Below are 21,346 nucleotides of genomic sequence, written 5' to 3'. Positions count from 1 at the left end.
CAGACTTTCTGTGTTAAGAGTAGTGTTTCTCTTCTCTATGCTACCGCGCGGATGTGGTTTGCCTCAGAGCGCATACGAGCACGGAGAAAGTCTGATTGAACACACTGACACACAGAGTAATTCAGAGAGACTTCCCAATTTATTTGTAGACTAACAGAGGTTTATATACATATACAGAGGTACAGATAGCCAGGGTAGGCGTACTGCTGTGTGGAAATAATAGGGCAGTTAAAATGTCTGGTCACGTACGTTAAAAAAATCTTAGGCAATACAAGAAAGTACACCAGTTGTTGATAGTTCGCTTAACAGAAAATAGGAAGTTCCTATGGTGACATTTTAACTGGCACGTATATTTAACAGACAGGTCTAGAAAAGTTCATGAGACAGAAATTAAACTATAACCTAAACATACTTATACATATCTGAGGGGATAGATAATAGAGAGTCTCCAACAGTATTCTTCTGATGTTGTGAAGAAGACTGAAGGATCTGGTAGTGTACTATGTAATGTGATCAGAGAAGTCAAACGCCAAATCAACTTTCTAATTTGGTCACGTTGGATGGACTATGATGGGTTTGATAATGATGATTTTTATTTATCTATTTATTTTCAACTTTTGATGGGGTTCAATCCAGCAAGTCAGTCAGATATCTTCTGTGAGACTTGAGTGGAGGATGAATAAAAAGAGAAGTAAAGTTGTAGTCATAGGATCCGATCACTGAGCCCACTAATTAAATATATGAGGTGAGTAAAAGAGGACTGAAAACCGAACCTTGGGGAACTCCTGTAGTAAGGGTGTAAGGTAAAAAGAACTGAAGCGCTCCAGGTTACAAGATGAGACCATCCTGTACATAAAATCTACATCCAGACCTGATACCCAAGTCGGCAAGAGAAGATAAATATTTGGTGATCCGTCCATTAATTTTCTGTACCGCTTATCCTACACAGGGTCGCTGGGAAGCCTGCAGCCTATCCATGGGAACTCCATTAGGGAACTCCCATCCAGGGAGTTGTGCCCTGAGTCCCCTGGGATAGTCTCCAGGCTCCCTGGGACCCTGTGTAGGATAAAAAGTATAGAAAATGGATGGATGGAAATTTAGTGATGGACGGAAGCATGAGTAACTTCTGGTGGTTTGCAAAATTATAGCAACCGTAAACTTGACAGTGCAGAGGAATCACACATACACACACACAACATCTTGTTAATATCCTGTTGAATTAATTAATGCGTGCTGAAAGCTAAAGAACTCTAAATGCGTTCAGTTTGATCTTCTGATCATCACGTTCAGTGATTGAATAGGTGCAGAAAATTAAAATGTATAATATATATATATGTGCATGTACATATATTCAATATAAATGCATTAGTGTAGTCACGCATTATTAAAAAATAAAAGGGCTCAGTAGAGCAAATATTAATTTACTGAGGATTATGTGATTATGTGATGATAATTTCATTCGTTTACTTGCTTAAACGATTTGTAATATGCGTCTTCCTGTCATCTGGGGATGAGTGCATGTTGCCACAGTTACTGGACTTTCTTAGTGTTGGCATGTTTCAGTTTCTTTCTAAGGGCTCTGATGTCCATGTGAAGGCTGCGTTTGAGAACAGTAGAGCCGCAGACCATAGCTCCTGCGATTGCCCCCGCAAAACCACACGCAATTAAGTCTTGGCCTAACAGAAAAAAGCACACAGACAGAAAATAAGCAGTGGAGCAAGTAAATATTCACGCAACGTTACACAAAGCCTAAGAGATTTTTGCATAGCCATAATCTTCAGAACACACTCGCGTGCACACCTGTGAGGAAGAGGTTTTTGATGGGCGTTTGTGCTCTGATGGTGGCACAGACTTCTGCAGTGAAGCGTGAAACCCCGTGGTCAGCTCCATAGATCTCTCCTTTAGAAGCTGCTAAATAGTGCTGATTAGAGATGGGAGTGCCCGCATCCATGTACTCAATCTGCACAAAGGGGGGGGGGACAGAGAGCAATAATGAAAAAAAAACAGAAAAGAGAGAGGTTTATGAGCAGTCAGAAAGAGAAGCAGTGCTCACTAATCACAACAAGCTGCTGACTTTACAAACAGATATTATCGCAAATGAAGAATTACAGGAATTAAAAGTCCATACCCTGTTCTTGATCTTGGGGAAAAATTCAGTTACCACTTCCAAAACAGAGTTGATGATGGACGCCTTAAGTTCTTTATAGTCGGCCCCTCTATTCTTGACTTTCTCGTCTTTCCATTCCTCAAACCATGAGTAGGGGGTGAAGCTGACCACACTCAGAGTGGACTTACCTGCGCAAGGTAGAGACTACATTTGTATTCAGGATACAATTGAAATTCACAACAGAACTAATCACCTAGCATTAGATTAAAATTACACTTAGACACTTACGGACTTCAGACTTCTCTTTTAGCTCTCTATCTAATTGTCATTTCTTTTTTTCTACCTGGACTTCTCTGCTCCCAGGTGGGATCTTTGGCAGATGGTGAGGCGATGAAAAGCAGAGGTATGCTTTTCAGTGACTTCTCCCTCTCTCCTGACATGTAGTCGTTTACCCTTGAGGGAAAAAATAAGGCGCGTTACGCACCCTTCCGACAAAGGCCCAGACATAGAAGCCCTGTATAATTACATAGACTTATGGTGAACTAACACAGGAGTCATACAGCATGTAGGTGAAAAGGTCGGTGTGGTGTACATGAAGAAGTGTTTAGCCACTCACAGCTCGTCCAGATTATTCTCGCAGAAGACCCAGTAGTTGCTGGCTTTGAGGCCCAGCTCGTCTTTCGTTCCATTCAGACCCAGGAAGATGCTGAGTCCGGCTTCTCCATGCTTCAGCATACTCAGCTGCTTCTGGATCGCTGTCACACACAGCAGTGTTAGCATGCAAACATATGCAGTGCGGTTGTTACAGTTTAGATTTATTAAATCACATTAACTGCATAGAAAAGAACTGTGGTAGAGTTACAGTTACAGCTACAGTAAAGCAGGAAGTCACGTATATTCACATATATTCACCATTGTGCCATATATATGGCACAATGGTATTGTCATTTTTTTTGTCCCCATCCATACAGGATTTATTCATTTCACTATAGAAATCACATCTAAAAACAATGTAAATTGAGAATCATTGCCAATTTATTTTTATTCCAAATGAATATTTCTACATTTGTATATTCTTTACGCAGGAGCTTTATTTTTTCTACCACAGTCAGAGTTGTATCCATCCATCCATCTTCTATACCGCTTATCCTTTTCAGGGTCACGGTGGGGAGCAGGATCACCAGGGAGCATTGGGCACAAGGCGGGGTACACCCTGGACAGGGTGCCAATCCATTGCAGGGCACAATCACATACACACTCACACAACGTACACTTTGGACATGCCAATCAGCCTACCATGCATGTCTTTGGACTGGGGGAGCACGGGGAGAACATGCAAACTCCGCACACACAGGGCCACGGTGGGTTTCGAACCCCCGACCCTGGAGGTGTGAGGCGAACATGCTAACCACTAAGCCACCGTGCGCGGAACCATATATTAGTCCAAATTTGGCCATGTGAAGCATTTTCCCAAGCGGCCACTCATATTTGTCATTATGGAATAAAATCTCCCAAATCACTCTTCATCCCCCTCTCTCTCACCTGCACTATTTTGCACCTCTTTAGGCAGTAGCTGCTGGTAGGTGTTGAAGATTCCTGCATCTGAGATCACGATGGGAGCGTGCACATGGACCTCCTCTTGTCCCTTCATCACACTCACCCCTGCAATCAAAACATACCACATCATCAAAATCAATACCGCTTATCCTACACAGGGTCACAGGGGAGCCTGGAGCTTATCCCAGGGAACTCGGGGCACAAGGCAGGGCACATAGAGGTGTAGAAGAGTATAAACAAACAGTAAATAAGTGTGTCATTGTGAATAAGAGCACAGGACAGTCATTATGGTTACAGCAGCAGTTTTGGGGAGTGCAAATCTTTAGGTTACCCATGTGGAAATCTCATTTACTGGCCCCTGTTTCAAACAAAACTTTATAATCACCTTTTAAAAATGGCATAACGTTTTCCAATGTATTTTGCTTCAAAAAGCTCATTATGATGGTTTTAAACATTCGTTTTCTCATCAGAAACTGGCACACAGAAGTGCACATATACAAAAGTTTGCAACCAACAGAGCCTGTAGATGTTTTGATATTACCTATAGCCTCATTGGCGGCGTTGAGCAGGATGCGGTTGACTGATGCTCTGACGAGCACGGCTCCTCCTGCCTTCTCGATGATGGGGATCATGTTATAGGCGATCTGACTGGCACCTCCTTTAGGGTACCAGGCACCGGGCAGGTAATGGGACATCAGCAAACTGTGCATGGAGAAACTGGCTTCTTTTGGAGGATTTCCTACAAACACGACACAGCGCACTACTAAGTACAGCCTTTCCTCTGTGCTATAAGATGTAATAGGATGTTTTAAATTAACGGTTTTAAAGCAAGCATCCTTTTCTTTGCCATAGTTAGCTACTAAGAGAACTGAACAGCAGTTTTGGGAGGGGGGGGGGGGGGGGGGGGAGCTACAGCTCTGCTCAGTAGCTGTGTGATCTGACCGTAGGTTCCGAAGATGTAGCAGAGCACAGCCCGGAGTTCTTTATTCTCCGTGAGGCTGTTCACCACCTCGGCCAGGCTGCGTGGGCCATAGGAGATGAAGTTGGACAGGCAATTGGCCAGCCCTGTATAAGCCAGGAACTTAGCCACTGGAGACGGTAGCAGCTTCAGCAGCGGCATTATCCACACGCTATCACCACATTTCTGGACAGGACATTATATCAAAACATGTTCATTAGCATGCAGTGGTAACTACTGTCAGAGCTACTGTTATAGAAAATTAAATCAACAACTCCTGACCAATCACAATAGCGAAATCAACCATTGTGCTTATAAATTAATATAAATAGTCTTTAATGTAAAAAAAAACAAAAACAAAGACTCTTAACTAGAATCAGCCAGCACTTTGAAATGACAGTGCTGATAAATGGATCATTGACACAGCATGCTGATCAGACTTTGAATTATACTACACTCACAATCACTGCTTCTGTGTGGTAATGTCGGGGAGAAGTCAGAGGGATAGCATGACCTCAGGCAGTGAGTAAAAGCAGGAGTGGATTTTTGGGTAGTATATTTTTCCGTAATGTATGCAATAGGCCTGCAAAACCATTTAACAATACAACAGCACAATACACCCTCACTGCAAGACACTGACATTTTATTGACTAACATTTTATATTTTATTTAAATTAGCTGAGAAATGTCAGACATGAAAGCAGCTGCAGAAAAGATACCACATACATACAGGGTCTAGGGTAAAAGGTCATGGATACTCTTTGTAAACCCACTAGATAGATAGTTATATAAAGGGGGACTTACAAGTTACTATAGATTATTTAGACAATTTTCACTATTAGTATCTTAACATACTGTACATTGTTTTAGTATTGTTGTTATTTATGATAATGTAGGAACATCTGTGAAATCAAACCAACTTCGTGTCATAATTTTCTTGCATGCCTAAGTTTATCCTAAGAGTGTGCAAACTCAACTGTATACTTGACACAAATAGCCAGTACATGAAGAGAAGGTCTTATCCTTATTTTGCTGGTTTCACACTGTCGCTTCCAAATAAAAAAAGCCGACATCCTGCCAGATTTAACATGATGAGTCATCTCATGACCTTTCACACCATTTCAGTCTCAGACATAACAGATCACTTCATTTGCTTAGGTAATTCGGTGCTCATATTTATTACAAGATATCTGTACGTATTGTGCTACTGCTAAAAGGAAGCACTCTGACCCACTATGACAGCAAGGTATTTTTTATTTATTTTTTTTACCTAAATTGCATCCTTCATATCAAGTCATTCATCACCTGTGTTGTATTTTGGATGAATAAAACAGTTGTGACAGTCTAACTCACCTTAACCAGTCTCATGAACTCATCGATGGCCTTCTCCTCTCCTGGGAAGCGCTTCTTCAGCTCCTGGGGGAAACGGTTTCGGCCACTGTGAATGGGGTAGACGCGCCGGTTCTCCGGCGGACCCAGGACCACCTGCTCAAAGGGGTTTTCCAGTGGTTCCCACTGTAGCTGCCCATTGGTCAGCTGATCCACTGTGCAGCGGAACACCCCATTCTCTTCTAAATTACCAACGTAGTGGATCCCTGAAGCAGAGACAGGAATGGGTGAGGTCATCATTATGGTTAACTTACAGTAAAGGAGTGCTCCTTTAGGTGTTTTTCAATGTCATCTTTATCCACTACATCTGGAGTTTATGTATGATGACGAAGGACACATTTTGAAAACCAGTTTACTACAAAATTCACTGATGATGGCAGTCTTATTGCAAGTGTTTAAGTTGAACATCAATAAACATTTAAAATATGTCAGTACATAAAACGAATTTGAAAGTGTCTACAGATCTTTCAATCAGACATGAGATAAAGTCTCACCAAAGGACGTATGAAAATATCTTATGTATTTTTATCATACTTTTGAAAATAAAGCAATCCAGTAATGAATACAAACTGTACAATATATTGATTTAATCTACTAATACTTAATGCCCATAGGCTTCTGTTATAAATGACTTAACAAATTTATTCATTCTGTTTCTCAATACAGAAAAAAAGTATTGAATAAGTTGCAATAACACTGAAGTATTGTTTTAAGATGTAGGGCAATCAGGTACTATATTTGAGGATGGGAATAGGCATGGCATGTCTAGCTGAATCCACCCACACAATGGCATTCTCACCAACGTCAAACTCAAAGCCTTTCTCTGAGAAGGTGTGACAACATCCTCCAGCACGATCATGTTGTTCCAGCACCAAGACCTTCTTTCCGACCTTGGAGAGCAGAACAGCGATGCTTAGCCCACCAATACCACTGCCAATCACAATGGCGTCAAGGTCCTGGGGGACTCTGCTGGCCAAAAAGCCTGTGGATAAGAACAGAAATTTGGCAACAGTTGGCAACAGCAGTGGCCATATGGATGCCGTTATTGAAAATAAGCCGTACATAAACTTTGATTGACTGACACACCACCCCAACTCTGACCTCAAATCCCATCACGAAGAGGTCATAAGAGGTCAAATAACAATCACCCACTGGTACCATGGCACCACTGACGTCTCACACTCCATGGTTCCTAATTCAATCCTAAACTCAGGTTCCTGCCTGCGGTGAGTTTCGCACACTCTTATTCTCATGTCTACATCATAGATTTCCCCTAGGTCCTCCAATTTCATCACACTTTCCGAAAAACATGCATGTACATGTTTGAATGAGGCACTGAAACCAATACAGATAATTTCACAACCACCGTATGTCCTATACATCCACAGTTCTCAAAATGGGTCCAGGAACCCACAATGGTCTATGAAGCATTGCCGGGGGTCGGTGATTTTTATTTTTTATTTTATGTTACAGTGGTGAAAACACAGTTAGAAAACACACCATTAACAAAGTTATTATATTTACTATTGAGTTCTTATAGTTATTAGCCTGACTGACTGATAGATGAAACTGAATGGGTTTCATCCAAACCTCATTAATGCAATAACAAGTAGCCTATAAATAATGGCAACCTGAAATGCCAGTTTTAATTTAAAAAAAATGTGTTCTGTTGGTTTATAAAATAAATAAATAAATAAATAAATAAATAAATAAATAAATAAAAACCCCTGCTCACACTTAAGTTTAATATTTCCATAGTTTATTAGTTCCATCAGAATTTAGGTGTATTTCATAAATGTGAATATGTGTACATTTTTATGGTTTGCATATTTTAAATCAATAATCTCAACTCTACAGTTAACACGTGACACAAACACTCACCTTGTTTCAGCACTTTGTTTCTCTGCTTTTTATCCAGCTCCACCGGCCTCGGCGGCTCGCGTGTGTCAGTATCAAAAGGACTCGGACCTGAAGTACCAAACACATATTTGAGGAATAATGTGACGAGCAACACCGCTACGATTACTCCTACAGAGACCCACATTTCTGAGAACGCTGCTTCCTCTCTGAAAGTTGTTCTGACGCTGACAGTGTATCCTGACCACTGAGTACTGAATACTTCCGGGGCTTTAGCTTCCAAAAGGGGGCGCGCGAGACAGTTCAAGACAGGTCTATACAGTGTTCTATATAAAATCCTTCAAACATTTCTAAAATGTGTAGAAAACATTTTATATATATGTTAAATATCTGATGTCTGAAATAATAACACAGACACGTAAATAATAAGACAGACATAACAATAATAAAAATAAATTATATATAAAAACAATTATAATAATTCCCTCTCCCCTCAATCCCCCTCGCTGACCTGTCAGCAGCACGTCAACATCAGTATGCGTAACGTATGCGTGTGTTTTTTCCTAATAATTAGCGTGTGATAATGCAAAATAATATGCACCGCAGCGCGAGCCTCCGCTGACTGCGCGCGCATCTCCCCAAACGCACGAGGCGTTTATACTTGACGCGCTCGCCGTTGTAATATTCTTTGAACCGAAAGGGGGCGACTCGGAGTAATCGTCCAAAAGAAACGTTTGTAGCAAAGAAAGAACGTGCTGGAATTATATGATGATAGGGAGTTGATAAAACGATACAGGATTGATGGTCAAGTTATTCATTTTGTTACTGACCTAGTAAGAAATTTAGTAACTTCTCCCACTCTAAGAAACAATGCTCTAACTGCAGAAATTAAAGTAATGATGACTGCACCAGGGATGAATTGGGCTCATCACAATCCGCATTAAGCAGGGTCTTAATTACCACTATTGTGGCCCTAACCACACCAAATATAATAAGGCAGTTCATTGACTTCCCAAATGAAGACGGCTCCGTTAATGTTTCTTGTCTCGTCACATTGACAATAACAAATTACCTTACATGAATCACGTAAATGTTTGCATCCCTGCTTATTACTGTTGGTCGTTTAAAGTTTCTGTTGAAAACAGTTATAAATTATTAAACTTTAACTACATCTTACCTAGCACTCTTTCACCATTAAAACTGAAGTGTCGCGTGGCTCTGCCATCTTTGATTTGATTGGCAATTTCAAACATTTTGAGACTGACGAGCGTTGCTAGATCGCTGAGGCAGACCAACCGAATTTTTTTTACTTTTGCGGAGCATAATTGAGTGCAGCAGAGCAGCATAAAAGATATCAAATATGGTGGGGGGGAGCATATCTGATTATTGTGGGGGACGTGTCCCCCTCAATGTCTGTGAGGGTTACGGCCCTGTCACCAGTCCACAGCAGTTGTTTTCAAAATGCCTCTGGCTTATCTATATGGTTTTGTTTTGGGGTTTTTTTTTTGGATACATCAGGCATTTATTTTTGAGATGAGGATGCAGGTAAGGGTTCCTGCTGATGACCCATGCAGACCATGTTTGCAGAGTGTAGCAGTGCACCACCACTCCTGTGTCAGCTAAACTTTATTGCTTTCTTTTTCTTTGCCTTTCTGGCTAGATTATGGGCAGTTTTGAGAGATTTCTTGGTCTTCCAGGTCTTAATTTGACTTCCACTGCCTTTTTTTGCTGGCATTTCAGACTGTGGCAATTGTGAGTTTGTAAGCATTTTGTTTCTGTTTATAGCCTTCCTCTGCATTGTAGTCATTAATTAACTTTATTTTTAGATCATCAGTCAGGTGCTTAAAGGAGCCCAAAGTTGTTTTGAGTGTTAGGACGAGGTTTGAAGAGTCAGAGAATTTTATGCTCTGGAATTGTCATCAGCTGACAATTCCTAATGACAGTACTTGACTTGAGTAAGAGTCCTCACAAGTTAATTAAGGCCTAACAAAATAATTAAAACTGGAAGGGTGTCCAAACCTTTGCACAGTGCCCTCCACTAATATTGGCACCCTTGGTAAATATAAGTATAGAAGGCTGTGAAAAATTGTCTTCGTTGTTTAACCTTTTGATCACAAAAATACTCTACTCTCATGGATATCAAACAATTGCAAACACATCACAGGTTTATCCAAAAATATCATTGTTAAATATAGGTGTGCAACACCTAATTATTGGCATCCCTATGAATTCATATGAGAAAAATATATTTGAAGTATATTCCCATTGATATTTGACATATTTAGTACACCTGGGTGACTAGGAAATTGTTCAACTGTGACTTCCTGTTTCATGTCATTCATAACAGTGGGTTAGACTAAGGAATATAGCTGTGATGTGCGGCAAAAGGTTGTTGAGCTTCACATAATGGGAAGTGGCTATGAGAAAATAGCACAAGCATTGAAAATGCCCATTTCCACCATCAGGGTAATAATGAAGAAGTTCCAGTCAACTGGAGATGCTATGAATCAACCTGGAATTGGACGTGTGTCTATATCATCTCAACACACTGTGAAGAGGACGGTTCGAGGGGCCAAAAAATCTCCAAGGATCACAGCTGGAGAATTGCAGAATTTCGTTGCGTCTTAGGGTCAGAAAGTCTCTAAAACTTCAATCCAAAGTCACCTACATCACCACAAGGTGTTTGGAAGGGTTTCAAGAAAAAATCCTCTACTCTCATGCAAAAACAAACTCGAGCGTCTTCAGTTTGCCAGACAGTACTGGAACTTCAAATGGGATCGGGTTCTATGGTCAGATGAAACCAAAATAGAGCTTTTTAGTAATAAATGCCAGAGAGGTAGCCATATGGAAAAGTACCTCATGCCCACGGTTAAATATGGTGGTGGCTCTTTAATGTTTGGGGCTGTTTTTCTGCCAGAGGACCTGGACATTTTGTTAGGACACATGGCATCATGGACTCTATCAAATATCAACAGATATTAAATGAAAACCTGACTGCCTCTGCCAGAAAGCTTAAAATGGGCCGTGGTTGGATCTTCCAGCAGGACAATGATCCAAAACATTACATCAAAAAAACACTACATCAAAATCAACACAAAAATGGTTTACTGATCACAGTCCACCAGCATGGACCTCAAAATTTGAAGGATCTGGAGAGATTCTGTATGAAGGAATGGTCTCAGATCCCTTGCCAAGTATTCTCCAACATCATCAGGCGTTATAAGAAAAGACTCAGAACTGTTATCTTGGCAAAGGGAGGTAGCACAAAGTATTGACTAAAAGGGTGCAAATAATTGTTGTACACCTATATTTAACAAAGATATATATTTTTTTGTACTTCTGTCTCACTCTCAGTATTCTTGGGCTGGGCTTCGGACTCTGACCATGATAAAGCAGTTACTGAAGTTTATTACAATGTCATGAGCCTATACAAAGCTCTATTATGCATTTTTGATTATTATAAAGCTTTACTTAAAACATCAAACTAATAAAAGCCTGCTAGAAACTTCTGAAGCAATCACTTTCCGTTTCTTGCAGGAAGTTATGATATGTGAAAACACAAAATACACAAATTAGCCATTTCATGCTTAGCGCCCACACTTTAAAAAAAAACAAAACAAAAAAAAAAAACAAAGATTCACTTGAAACAATTACTGTAATGAAATATAAGTCATTATCCTGATTTCTGTTGCTCTCTCTGGTATATCTTTACAAATTTTCTACACAAAATACCGAATGAGATAAAATGTGCTTACTTCAATTGTCCTCCATATTTGAAACATTACCTTGTTCCTTTTAGTTCCGCATATCCTCTTAGGGATACACAACATCTCTTTTTTACGTACGAAGAATTTTCACAGACGTCGGATGTAAAGCTTTTCAGTTTAAAGCACCTTGTGACTGGAATAAACTTCCACCTTCCTTAAGCTCTATTACCAATTTTTGTTGTTTTAAGTCATCTTTATTCCACCATGTTCATGCTATTGATGTGAGCAAGTGTAGCTACTTTGTCTGGTTTATCTGCTCCATAAGTCTGATTTTATCCTGTTATGATTGCACCTTTATTTTGTGTCAACTGTATGTGGTTAACTGTACCCTGTTGTATGGTGAATTGACCTTGTTTCTTTTCCTCTACTTGCATGCATTGCTCTATTTTATATTGTCTACATGACGTATGAACATGTATATGTCTTACCTTTCATTTTAAGGTCATTGTAACATCCTCATTTTTTGTTGTAACATTTGTTGGTAGGGGTGTGGGTTGAAGAAGCTAAGTATGCTAATTGTATATTTGTATTTGTTTTGTGTATTATATTGTATTTGTGTTTTTTGGACCCCCTTGAAAACAGGATTTCCAACAAAAAATTGAAATTTAAATTGAAATGTAGTACTGCCCTGAGTAATAAGCTATTTCACATATTTAACAGATGTTTACATATAGTCCACAAGACACAATACTAACTGAATTTACACAAATGAACCAGTTCAAAAGTTTACGTACGCTTGATTCTTAATACTGTGTGGTGTTACCTGGATGATCAACGACTGTTTTTATGTTTTGTGATAGTTGTTCATGACTCCCTTGTTTGTTCTGAGGAGCTATTTTGTATCCTCATTTCAAGTAATACTGGTACTGGCTAGTTATCTTCAATACTACACTATTTTAAACAATAAAAATGAACTCTGATTCACATTTTTCAGATGATGGTGGGATTCAAGTATTTGTAGAAGTGTTCATTCTGGTTTATTCACCATTGCAGCACATACAAACCACATACGCAACCTTTGTTCTATTTTTTAAATTTTTTTTTTTAAACTTCCGCTTGGTTAAGCTTGAACTTTCATCTTGGCAAATAAGTTATAAAAAATTTGTGATGCTGTACTAAACAAATGTTGCACTAGCCTACACATCTGTTGTGTGTATAGGAAATGCTTCAGAAACATGTCTTTACTCCTCTTCACAGGGACATCAGAGCATCACAAGTAGTTTAAGATAAATGAAAGATGCCCAGGCCATTCTATACTTTATCAGAAAACCTACAGTGGTGCTTGAAAGTTTGTGAACCCTTTAGAATTTTCTACATTTCTGCATAAATATGACCTGAAACTTTATCAAAAGTCATAAAAGTAGATAATGAGAAAGCACAAAATATTATACTTGGTCATTTATTTATTGAGGAAAATGATTACAGATCTGTGAGTGGCAAAAGTATGTGAACTTTGCTTTCAGTATGTGATGTGACCCCCTTGTGTAGCAAGAACTGCAGCTAAATGTTTGCAGTAACTGTTGATCGGTCCTGTACATCGGCTTGGAGGAATTTTAGCCCATTCCTCCGTACAAAATGGCTTCAACTCTGAGATATTGGTGGGTTTCCTCACATGAACTAGTTCCTTCAGGTTCTTCCACAACATTTCTATTGGATTAAGGTCAGGACATTGACTTGGCCATTCCAAAACATTAACTTTATTCTTCTTTAATCATTCTTTGGTAGAATGACTTGTGTGCTTAGGGTCATTGTCTTGCTGCATGACTCACTTTCTCTTGAGATTCAGTTCACAGACAGATGTCCCTATATTTTCCTTTAGAATTTGCTGGTATAATTCAGAATTTATTGTTCCATCAATGATGGCAAGCTGTAACAAAACAGGCCCAAACCATGATACTATTGCCACCATGTTTCACAGATCGGATAACATTCGTATTCTGGAATGAAGTGCTTACCTTTCTTCAAACATAACGCTTCTTATTTAAATCAAAATTATAAATCTATATATATATATATATATATATATATATATATATATATATATATACACACATATACACACAAATTCAGGTAAATATATACATTTCATGACAGTTCAAATAACATCATGCCTGGTTAAAAAAGGACAGTGAAAAACAAAGGTTTTTGTGAACTTTGTATCAGGAGTCGTAGGGAGTTCAGTGAATGCAAATGATCTCACAGATCCTCCTTTCTGATGTTGAACAGGACAGATCCACCCATTGCCCATCGTAATAACCCACACACTCTTCTCTCTCTGATGTGCTGTCCTCTACAGTGTTCCTCCACCACCTTAAACAAAATAAATTCACAACCAATCTGAGACTGAAGTATGTTCAAATACATATGATATACACTTCCCCAAAATGTTCAAAGTAGAAAGATTTCCCTTAACTAGAACTAAAGGGCCAAAACATGTTTCAGCATGAAAATACCCCTGTGCACAAAGCGAGGGCCTTGAAGACATGCTTTGCCAAGGCTTGTGTAGAAGAACCCGAGTGTCCTGCACAGAGCCTCGACTTGAACACCTTACTCGACATCACTGCTCGACCTCACTAACACTATTGTTCATGCCACATTCCAAAACTAGTGGAAAGCCTTCACAGAAGACTAGAGGCTTTTATAGCAGAAAGGAGGACCAACTCCATATTACTGCCAATGGTTTTGGAATGGAATGTTCAACAAGCACATATGTGTCTAATGGTCAGGTGTCCACATAAATTTGACCATATAGTGTATATAAAATAGAGCAAGAAGGCCTCATAAAACATGCATTTAACCCTCTATTGCATGAATTATTACATTCACATAATTGTTTTTTTGTTTTTTAAATGGATTTTAATTACTTTAATTAGTTAAAGGGAAAGGTGGGGTAGATGGTAAAATTGAAATGGTGTGTGTGTGTGTGTGTGTGTGTGTGTGTGTGTGTGTGTGTGTGTGTGTGTGTGTGTCTCAAACACAAAATGTTTGATATTACAATCCCAAGTACTTCATTTTCTACACTATAAATTACAGAGTTTTTGCCACCTATAGTAGGCAAGTGATATCTTCTAGAATGGAATTACACTTTTCAAAAGTATGTGGATGGATTTACTCAAAATACAAACGAAATTGATATCCAAACATGTTTTGGGGAAAGTATCTTTTTAATGCTTTCTCTTGAAACATAAAGTTGTCCAAAATTACAACAGTTTTGCTAACTTCGGATGTGAAAAATTTGTAAATATACTTATAGAGAAGCCCAGTGTTTTTTCACTTGAAGTGCTGTTTCAATTCATGAATTTTCATACCACAGTTCCATTATCGCCTGTTGTTGCCATATGGCAACAATTACATTTGACCTTTTAACAGAATACTCAAAATATATAAACTTGTTTAAATAACAAAAAATAAATGCTACGTTATCCCCGATAGTGTTTACATTTTTTTTTCTTTAAGCAGTTTTGCCTATTGAAAAACGTATCAAATTTTGAGAGCCCTATGTTGACCTTCACCATGCCATGTGATTGCAGAAAAGAAAGTGCAAACAGCACTTCCTGGGGATGTGAAATGGCTTTTTTTTTTTGGTTATGTCCAAGTTAAAGTCTCCTTTAGTAGTAGTTTTTATTATTGCCTATCAAAAAAATGGAGATAAATTAATTGTTGCCATAGGGCAACACCATGCAGAAAAGGGTTAAAAGGAAGAAAAAAAGAAAATCTTACGAGAGATTTTGCATAAGAGGTGTTTTATCTACCCATAGCCACCAGTGATGCTTTTCAGCATTTCTCAGACCAATCCAGTGCAGCGAATTGCTAATTGTGTTCATTGCACCAACAAGGAACTTCTAAAAAGCCAGAAAATAAAGCACATATAGGTTATAAATATAACTATTGTACTATGAACACATTATACAGTATTTCTAGTTCTTGCATCTTACATGTTCTTCTTCACTGTTGATGATCACCAGGTCTCCTCCTAATTCCTGACAATTCTCTCTACTGGAAATCCAGCTCATTTCATCTGTAGGAAAAACGTAGAGCCTGTCTTTGTACTGTATTTGACGCTCTATAGAAAGAAAAAGAGAGAAAGACATTGGACTACCTTACATAGTGTATACATAGTATAGTGTAGAATTACTGATAGTGTCTAAAAGATTACACACCCCCAAGTGAGCACCTTCTGACCTGCTCAAGTGAGGCTGTTACATGCTTGATTTTACGATCTAAAAAAAAAAAAAAGTATTAAACAAGCATTAAACAAACATTCCCTGAAATGATAATGATAAAGTAAGTCACTAGATATAGTTTATTATAATACGGCATTGTTGATTTTTTTTTTTTTTATTTAAAAAAAAAAAATAACAGCAGCTCTGACAATAGTTCTGGCCGTAATTCATCCACAGGCTTATACTAATACACTCATTCTAGTATGTTATCTTTATGTTATCTTTTCACAGAAACAGCTAATTCATAGTAACTCATAGGATATAATTCATAATTCATAAGAAGCTCCACATAAAGAGTTAACAAAGCATGTTATTTAACAGAAAAATATATGATCGGTTATTGACTTCAAGAGAGAGGGAAAGACTGCTTATAGCTGTTATAGAATGGTAAATGATGTTTTCTGGACATTCCACAACAGCCACTCTAACTATAAATGGCGTTATAGGAAAATAATTACAGTCAGTGTGGTAACAGTAACTCCACTTCATGTTATACAGCATTACACCACCCAGTCATTGATTATTTTCCTATAACAGTATGTCCCACCATTTAGAGTGATGATTCTTTTACTCTATCTAAATTAATTAAAAAACTTTTTTTTTTTAAAAAGGCAGACATTTGTTTCTTTATGTATGATGACAATAATGGAGGGCACTGTGGGATTAAATCTTGAGCTTAGATTACATACAAGGGCTGATAGAAGTAGTAATAGACATTACTATTAGAGTCATCTTCAACATACCTCCAGCTGAGTAATTCCTGGCCTGCTCAGACAAAGTGTCTGAGGCCCAGCTGAGTTTAATATCTGAAAAAGAAAATAGTGAAACAAACATTTTAAAGCACCCCTGGAAAGACAAAACCTATACTCTGATAAATATAGCGAATTATGGTACTATGTTATCTACTCTATGTGGCCAAAAGGATTTAGACACCAGACTGAGATCCCCATATGTGCTTGTTGAACATCTCATTCCAAAACCATGGGCATTAATATAATTAATAAAAGCACTTACAAAAATAGGTCTGAAGAGCATTGGCCATCAGAGAAAGGAAGAGAACAGAGAGTGAGATCACAAGAGAATAACCACATCTTCTTTCACTTCCTGGACCCTCATCTACAAAGCACAACATTTTCAGAAGATGAAGATCGTGCTATGCATTCACACATCTGGTGCAAGTCACCTTTTAAGATAATGCAGACAGCTTTGTTGAAAGAGGAACATCACTAATTGGTTTGAAGATTAAAACTGCAACGTTTTATACGGAATAAAAGACTATAATAAACATGTCACCAAGACATTTGCTTTGTGACTCACTACTGAATAAAGAGCTTTACAATCAAAATCAAGGTCAATTTTTTTTATTTACAGCTTCTGCAATAAATGATGTGGAAATCTGGCACAGATGTACAGTATTTAAATACAGATCTTGGTTATATTAATGTCCATATGAACGTCAGTTTACACATTTTGAGAGGATACTGTTAGCCAACCATAGCTAGTTTCAATCGTCCAAAAAAAAAAAAACCTAAATAAAATATGGCACAAACATTCATTTCTTCAATGTATTCATCCTAAAATATTTAATTGAAAACATATGAATGATAGTTACACTGAATACAAAGTATTTCTGCATCTCTGTTATTAATTATTCTAAAAAGGGAACAGTTTTGTTAAATCAGTGTAGTTTTTGTGTTAAAGATTAGCTTTCTATAGCAAAAACCGAACCGCATCCTGAACACTCACCTCTCATAGACGTTGGAGTAATGTTGCCATAGACGTGTTCATTCTGCTTCATGGTCCACAGTAAAGAGACAACAAATAGACAGCAAAGGGCACTGGTAGTGGAGAGGGCTTGATATACACCCTCATCACTTCCCTTTCTCTCGAATTGCATCATCTCGTTCAAGTTATTTTCCATGTGCTCCTGTGGGCATGCACACATCCCGCCAAACATCTTCAAACTTCAGACTCCTTTTTTAAAAAAAGACAACTTCTTTAACTCTTTATCTTTTTTATCTATTAGTTAGGAGTTCTGATTTAAAATGGGATCTTCTAGTAGCAAGAGATCTTTTGGTCCCATTAGAGAAATAGAGAAATTTTAGGGTGGTATAGATCATAGTCAATTTAATTGTGGTATAAATTAATTAAAGGGAAATTTCCAGAGAATGGCACCCTAAGTGTGACTAGACTAGAGGATTGGAGCAAAGTTTTAGAAGAGAAGAATTCTATGGGTGGAGTTAACTGGGGACAGGTCATTCCAAAAAATTGGAAGAAGAAAGCAAAATGCAGGCAGGACATTGGTGAGGAAAGAAGTAATAGGTGGAATGAAAAGACAAGCATTTTTTTGATGCTTTGGTGAGTTTGTTTTCGTATTTGCAAACGCCTGGACCTTCCCATCCAGCCCTAACTTCAGAAGGCTAACACGAGCTGGCCCGTGTCCATCAACCATCTGCTCAGAACCGCAGGGTGCTGTAGGAGGACTGGATGAAGGCAATATCACCACCTCAGCGCATGAGAGTAAGCCTCCATGGGGTCCTACAGTGATTCAGCAAAAGCAACAAAAGGTGTAAGAGAAATGTGTCTGGGACTGACATGAAAAGTTATACCAGGTCCGGTGGGTCATTTCGACCTTTGACTCCTGAGACTGGTGAGAGACAACAACCAGAGATGAGCCAAATGCCTTTGATCCAATTCCTGAACCTGAGGGCTAGACAAGATGCTAGAGACTATAGAGTCTATCGGCCTCTTGAGTTGTCTAAATTGGACCCGATGGTCAAAGACATCATGAGTCCCAAATTGAACGTGGATCAGTGCATCAAAGGTTTGGAAGCTCTTGATGATATGTTCAAACTGACCAACCAGGAGTGAACTAAAGTCATGGCTAGAGTCTTTGGGCTCAAATGGGAGCAACTGCAACAAAGTGATGATCATCCATGAGAGCCCAATGCAAATCGACACCCTGAACATTGTCCCACAAATTGGGACCAGCCCCTTGAGACGAACCAAATACACCTTCCCGATAAACAGAGACAGAGACAAAGTCAGTGACTGCAGACAGAAACTTTAGGAGTAAGTCATGGATTATGTTGAATGAGTGTTTAAGGCTGTGAATAACTCCACTGGACTAGGGAATGCAGAAGATAAGGCACAATATGTCAGACAAGTTCTGGCTCAAGGACTGGAGAAGAAAATCACTGAGATGGCTAAGAACACCTGCATTAGCTGGCAGAATAAAGACTATACTGAGCTGATGGATCATGCTATACTGTAGTAGTTGAAAGATCCCTGAGGGACAAAGAAAGTGAGTCCCTGAACTCTCTTCAAATGGCACAACTTCAATTCTATCAAGGCAATCAGCAGTTAGGGAGAGGAGCTGGTAGCTATCAAGGGGGATGTGGTTGAGACTGAAACTGTCGTAGAGCACAAGATCAAACTCAAGGAAGGAGCACCTATGGTGCTTGCTATCATTGTGGCCAGCTAGCCCATTTTATGAGAGATTGTCCACAGTTGTTAGAGTAACCGGAAAATCAAGTTCCTAATTAGACTATTGACTCTAAAACAGACCCATTTACTGAGTTAACTGTTAAAGGTAAACTAATTCCCTTTTTGGTAGATACAGGAGCTACATGCACAGAACTGTGTAAAACTGCCCTCCCCGATGTAACACTGAGTCCATATTCTATTATTCCTGTTGGGACTCCCCGTGGTTGAACCATTTAGTCAACCCCTAACCATTAAATTAGGATTCAAATTGATTGGTCATAAGCTACTAGTTTCCAAATGCTGTTAATATTATGGGTAGAGATTTGTTAACAAAGTTTAATATTCAAATGTCATGCCAGGCAGATGGCATAGGCGTACATAATTCTGAAATGAGTTTATTTTCACTTAGTTTTTACGCATGGAATGTCACAGACTGTATTATATACCCGGGAATACAGGGACTGGTAAACACAGAGGGATAGGAATTACCCGAGTTTTTGCATTGCCCCAGTCTGTTCATACACACTGGTCCTGATACCACTTACAAGTGGTTTCCAGGGCCTTCAAATGAAAGTTTGATCAAATTGGTGATATATTTTAGAATGATCGGTTAATTGGTGAGTCTGTACAACTCAACTATGAGCAGCAAACTCTATTTAGGGTTGAAGCGAGTGGACCTCAGATATCAATGGAAGGGCAAGCAGTCATAAAGGACATCTGAAAAAAGAGAACTACAATGGATGTGATACGATGGGGATACGTGATGGGAAGAAGACAATGGGGAGGAAGATTGGAGGTGGTAGTTATTTTAAAATATGATTATCATATTATCAGTGCACTCTGCCATACAATAGGATGTTGATTTCTTTGTTCTTTACTAAATGAATCAAAATAACAATGAAATGAATAACTCATGAATGTACTCCAATCCTCTCAACCCTCACAGCACTCTGAGGTAAGGTACGGTTGGTATGGTAAGAGTGGCTACCCGGGATTGTGAGCAACTGCTGATGGAATACAATATTTACTTGAACACATCCAAGTATAGGTAGTGATTTCTCATTTCGCAGGTGAATTTCCACCACAACACACACACGCATCTCCAATATGAGGAACAAAAACCTAATCAAAATACTTAGAAATGAAATCAATGGAAAGTGACCACCTAGTCGGGAACAGATAATTATATCAATTTAAAGATAAACTAATAACTGGTACATGTTCACATAATGTGCTGGTTTTAAATTGTAGCATGGAACTATAGTAACTTGAAAATAGCCACGAAAATATTTATATGGCCATTTCAAATTCACAGGAAAATAACGAACCTGATGTTAAACATGGAAATAATAATAAGCTGGCCAAATAAAAACAACAGCAGGCAATTCCGCTGACTCGTGCAGTTTCTCTCTTCGTTCTTAATGTTGCTTGCTCGTTTACATCACATCGTTTAAACTACATCACAAAGATGTGGTTTTCCATCTGGAGTCCATCTAAAACATCCACACATTAGCAGAATATTTTTTTTTCTGTCACTTATGAAAAGCTGCAGATCATTTACTCATCAAGAAACAAGGTTAACGCTTCTATTAAGACAAAAATAAACTACATAAACAGCAATATTCAAACAATATTCTAATATAATGTAGCACCTTAATGATTAATTCTTAGAGATTTTGTCAGTTGTGAGGTGGGGCCTCCATGGATCGGACTTGTTTGTCCAGCACATCCCAGAGATGCTTGATCGGATTGAGATCTGGGGAATTTGGAGGCCGAGTCAATGCCTTGAACTCTTTGTCATGTTCCTTAAACCATTCCTGAACAGTTTTTGCAGTGTGGCAGAGTGCCACACTGCTGAAATTATCCTGCTTTTATTACACTGCTTTTATTATCCTGCTGAAAGAGGACACTGCCATTAGGGAATACCGTGTCTATGAAGGAGTGTACTTGGTCTGGAACCATGTTTAGGTAGGTGGTACGTGTCAAAGTAACATCCACATGA

General features: G+C 38.7%; 2 protein-coding genes across 3 annotated transcripts; both read right to left on the bottom strand.

Annotated features, from left to right (window-relative positions):
• Positions 1-120: 120 nt before the first annotated feature.
• Positions 121-8,133, bottom strand: retsat.2 (retinol saturase, tandem duplicate 2). Its single transcript, XM_017454584.3, has 11 exons — positions 7,893-8,133; positions 6,811-6,993; positions 5,976-6,217; positions 4,607-4,808; positions 4,206-4,403; positions 3,650-3,769; positions 2,724-2,862; positions 2,451-2,560; positions 2,129-2,295; positions 1,801-1,960; positions 121-1,676 (listed from the first exon to the last, which is right to left on the bottom strand). The coding sequence occupies exons 1-11, from the start codon at positions 8,053-8,055 to the stop codon at positions 1,531-1,533; spliced, it is 1,830 nt and encodes a 609-aa protein (XP_017310073.1). The 5' UTR covers positions 8,056-8,133; the 3' UTR covers positions 121-1,530.
• A 5,529-nt stretch (positions 8,134-13,662) lies between these two features.
• On the bottom strand, positions 13,663-21,199 carry LOC108274476 (hepatic lectin). 2 transcript variants are annotated; one of them, XM_017484675.3, is made up of 7 exons: positions 17,605-21,199; positions 16,873-16,974; positions 16,602-16,664; positions 15,796-15,855; positions 15,571-15,653; positions 15,356-15,477; positions 13,663-13,945 (listed from the first exon to the last, which is right to left on the bottom strand). In XM_017484675.3, the coding sequence occupies exons 1-7, from the start codon at positions 17,813-17,815 to the stop codon at positions 13,813-13,815; spliced, it is 774 nt and encodes a 257-aa protein (XP_017340164.1). In that variant the 5' UTR covers positions 17,816-21,199; the 3' UTR covers positions 13,663-13,812. The 2 variants fall into 2 exon arrangements, with proteins under 2 accessions (XP_017340164.1, XP_017340158.1); XM_017484669.3 differs by having other exon boundaries at positions 13,664-13,945; positions 15,571-15,698; positions 17,605-21,195.
• Between the last annotated feature and the right edge of the window lie 147 nt (positions 21,200-21,346).

This window comes from Ictalurus punctatus, chromosome 2 (assembly GCF_001660625.3).
Source record: "Ictalurus punctatus breed USDA103 chromosome 2, Coco_2.0, whole genome shotgun sequence".
Taxonomy (NCBI): Eukaryota; Metazoa; Chordata; class Actinopteri; order Siluriformes; family Ictaluridae; genus Ictalurus; species Ictalurus punctatus.
Note: the sequence above shows the minus strand (reverse complement) of the source record. Positions and strands in the feature narration are given on the sequence as shown.

Bases quoted from the DNA above. Each gene is read 5' to 3' on its own strand.
- retsat.2 (XM_017454584.3), bottom strand. From the start codon at position 8,055: ATGTGGGTCTCTGTAGGAGTAATCGTAGCGGTGTTGCTCGTCACATTA. The intron at 6,994-7,892 runs GTGAGTGTTTGT...TCTTATCCACAG, and splicing joins AAACAAAGTGCTGAAACAAG to GCTTTTTGGCCAGCAGAGTC. The intron at 2,561-2,723 runs GTGAGTGGCTAA...TTTTCCCTCAAG, and splicing joins GAGAATAATCTGGACGAGCT to GGTAAACGACTACATGTCAG.
- LOC108274476 (XM_017484669.3), bottom strand. From the start codon at position 17,815: ATGTTTGGCGGGATGTGTGCATGCCCACAGGAGCACATGGAAAATAAC. The intron at 16,665-16,872 runs GTAAGTGCTTTT...TTTCTTTTTCAG, and splicing joins TGCTCTTCAGACCTATTTTT to ATATTAAACTCAGCTGGGCC. The intron at 15,478-15,570 runs GTAAGATGCAAG...CTGGCTTTTTAG, and splicing joins TCAACAGTGAAGAAGAACAT to AAGTTCCTTGTTGGTGCAAT.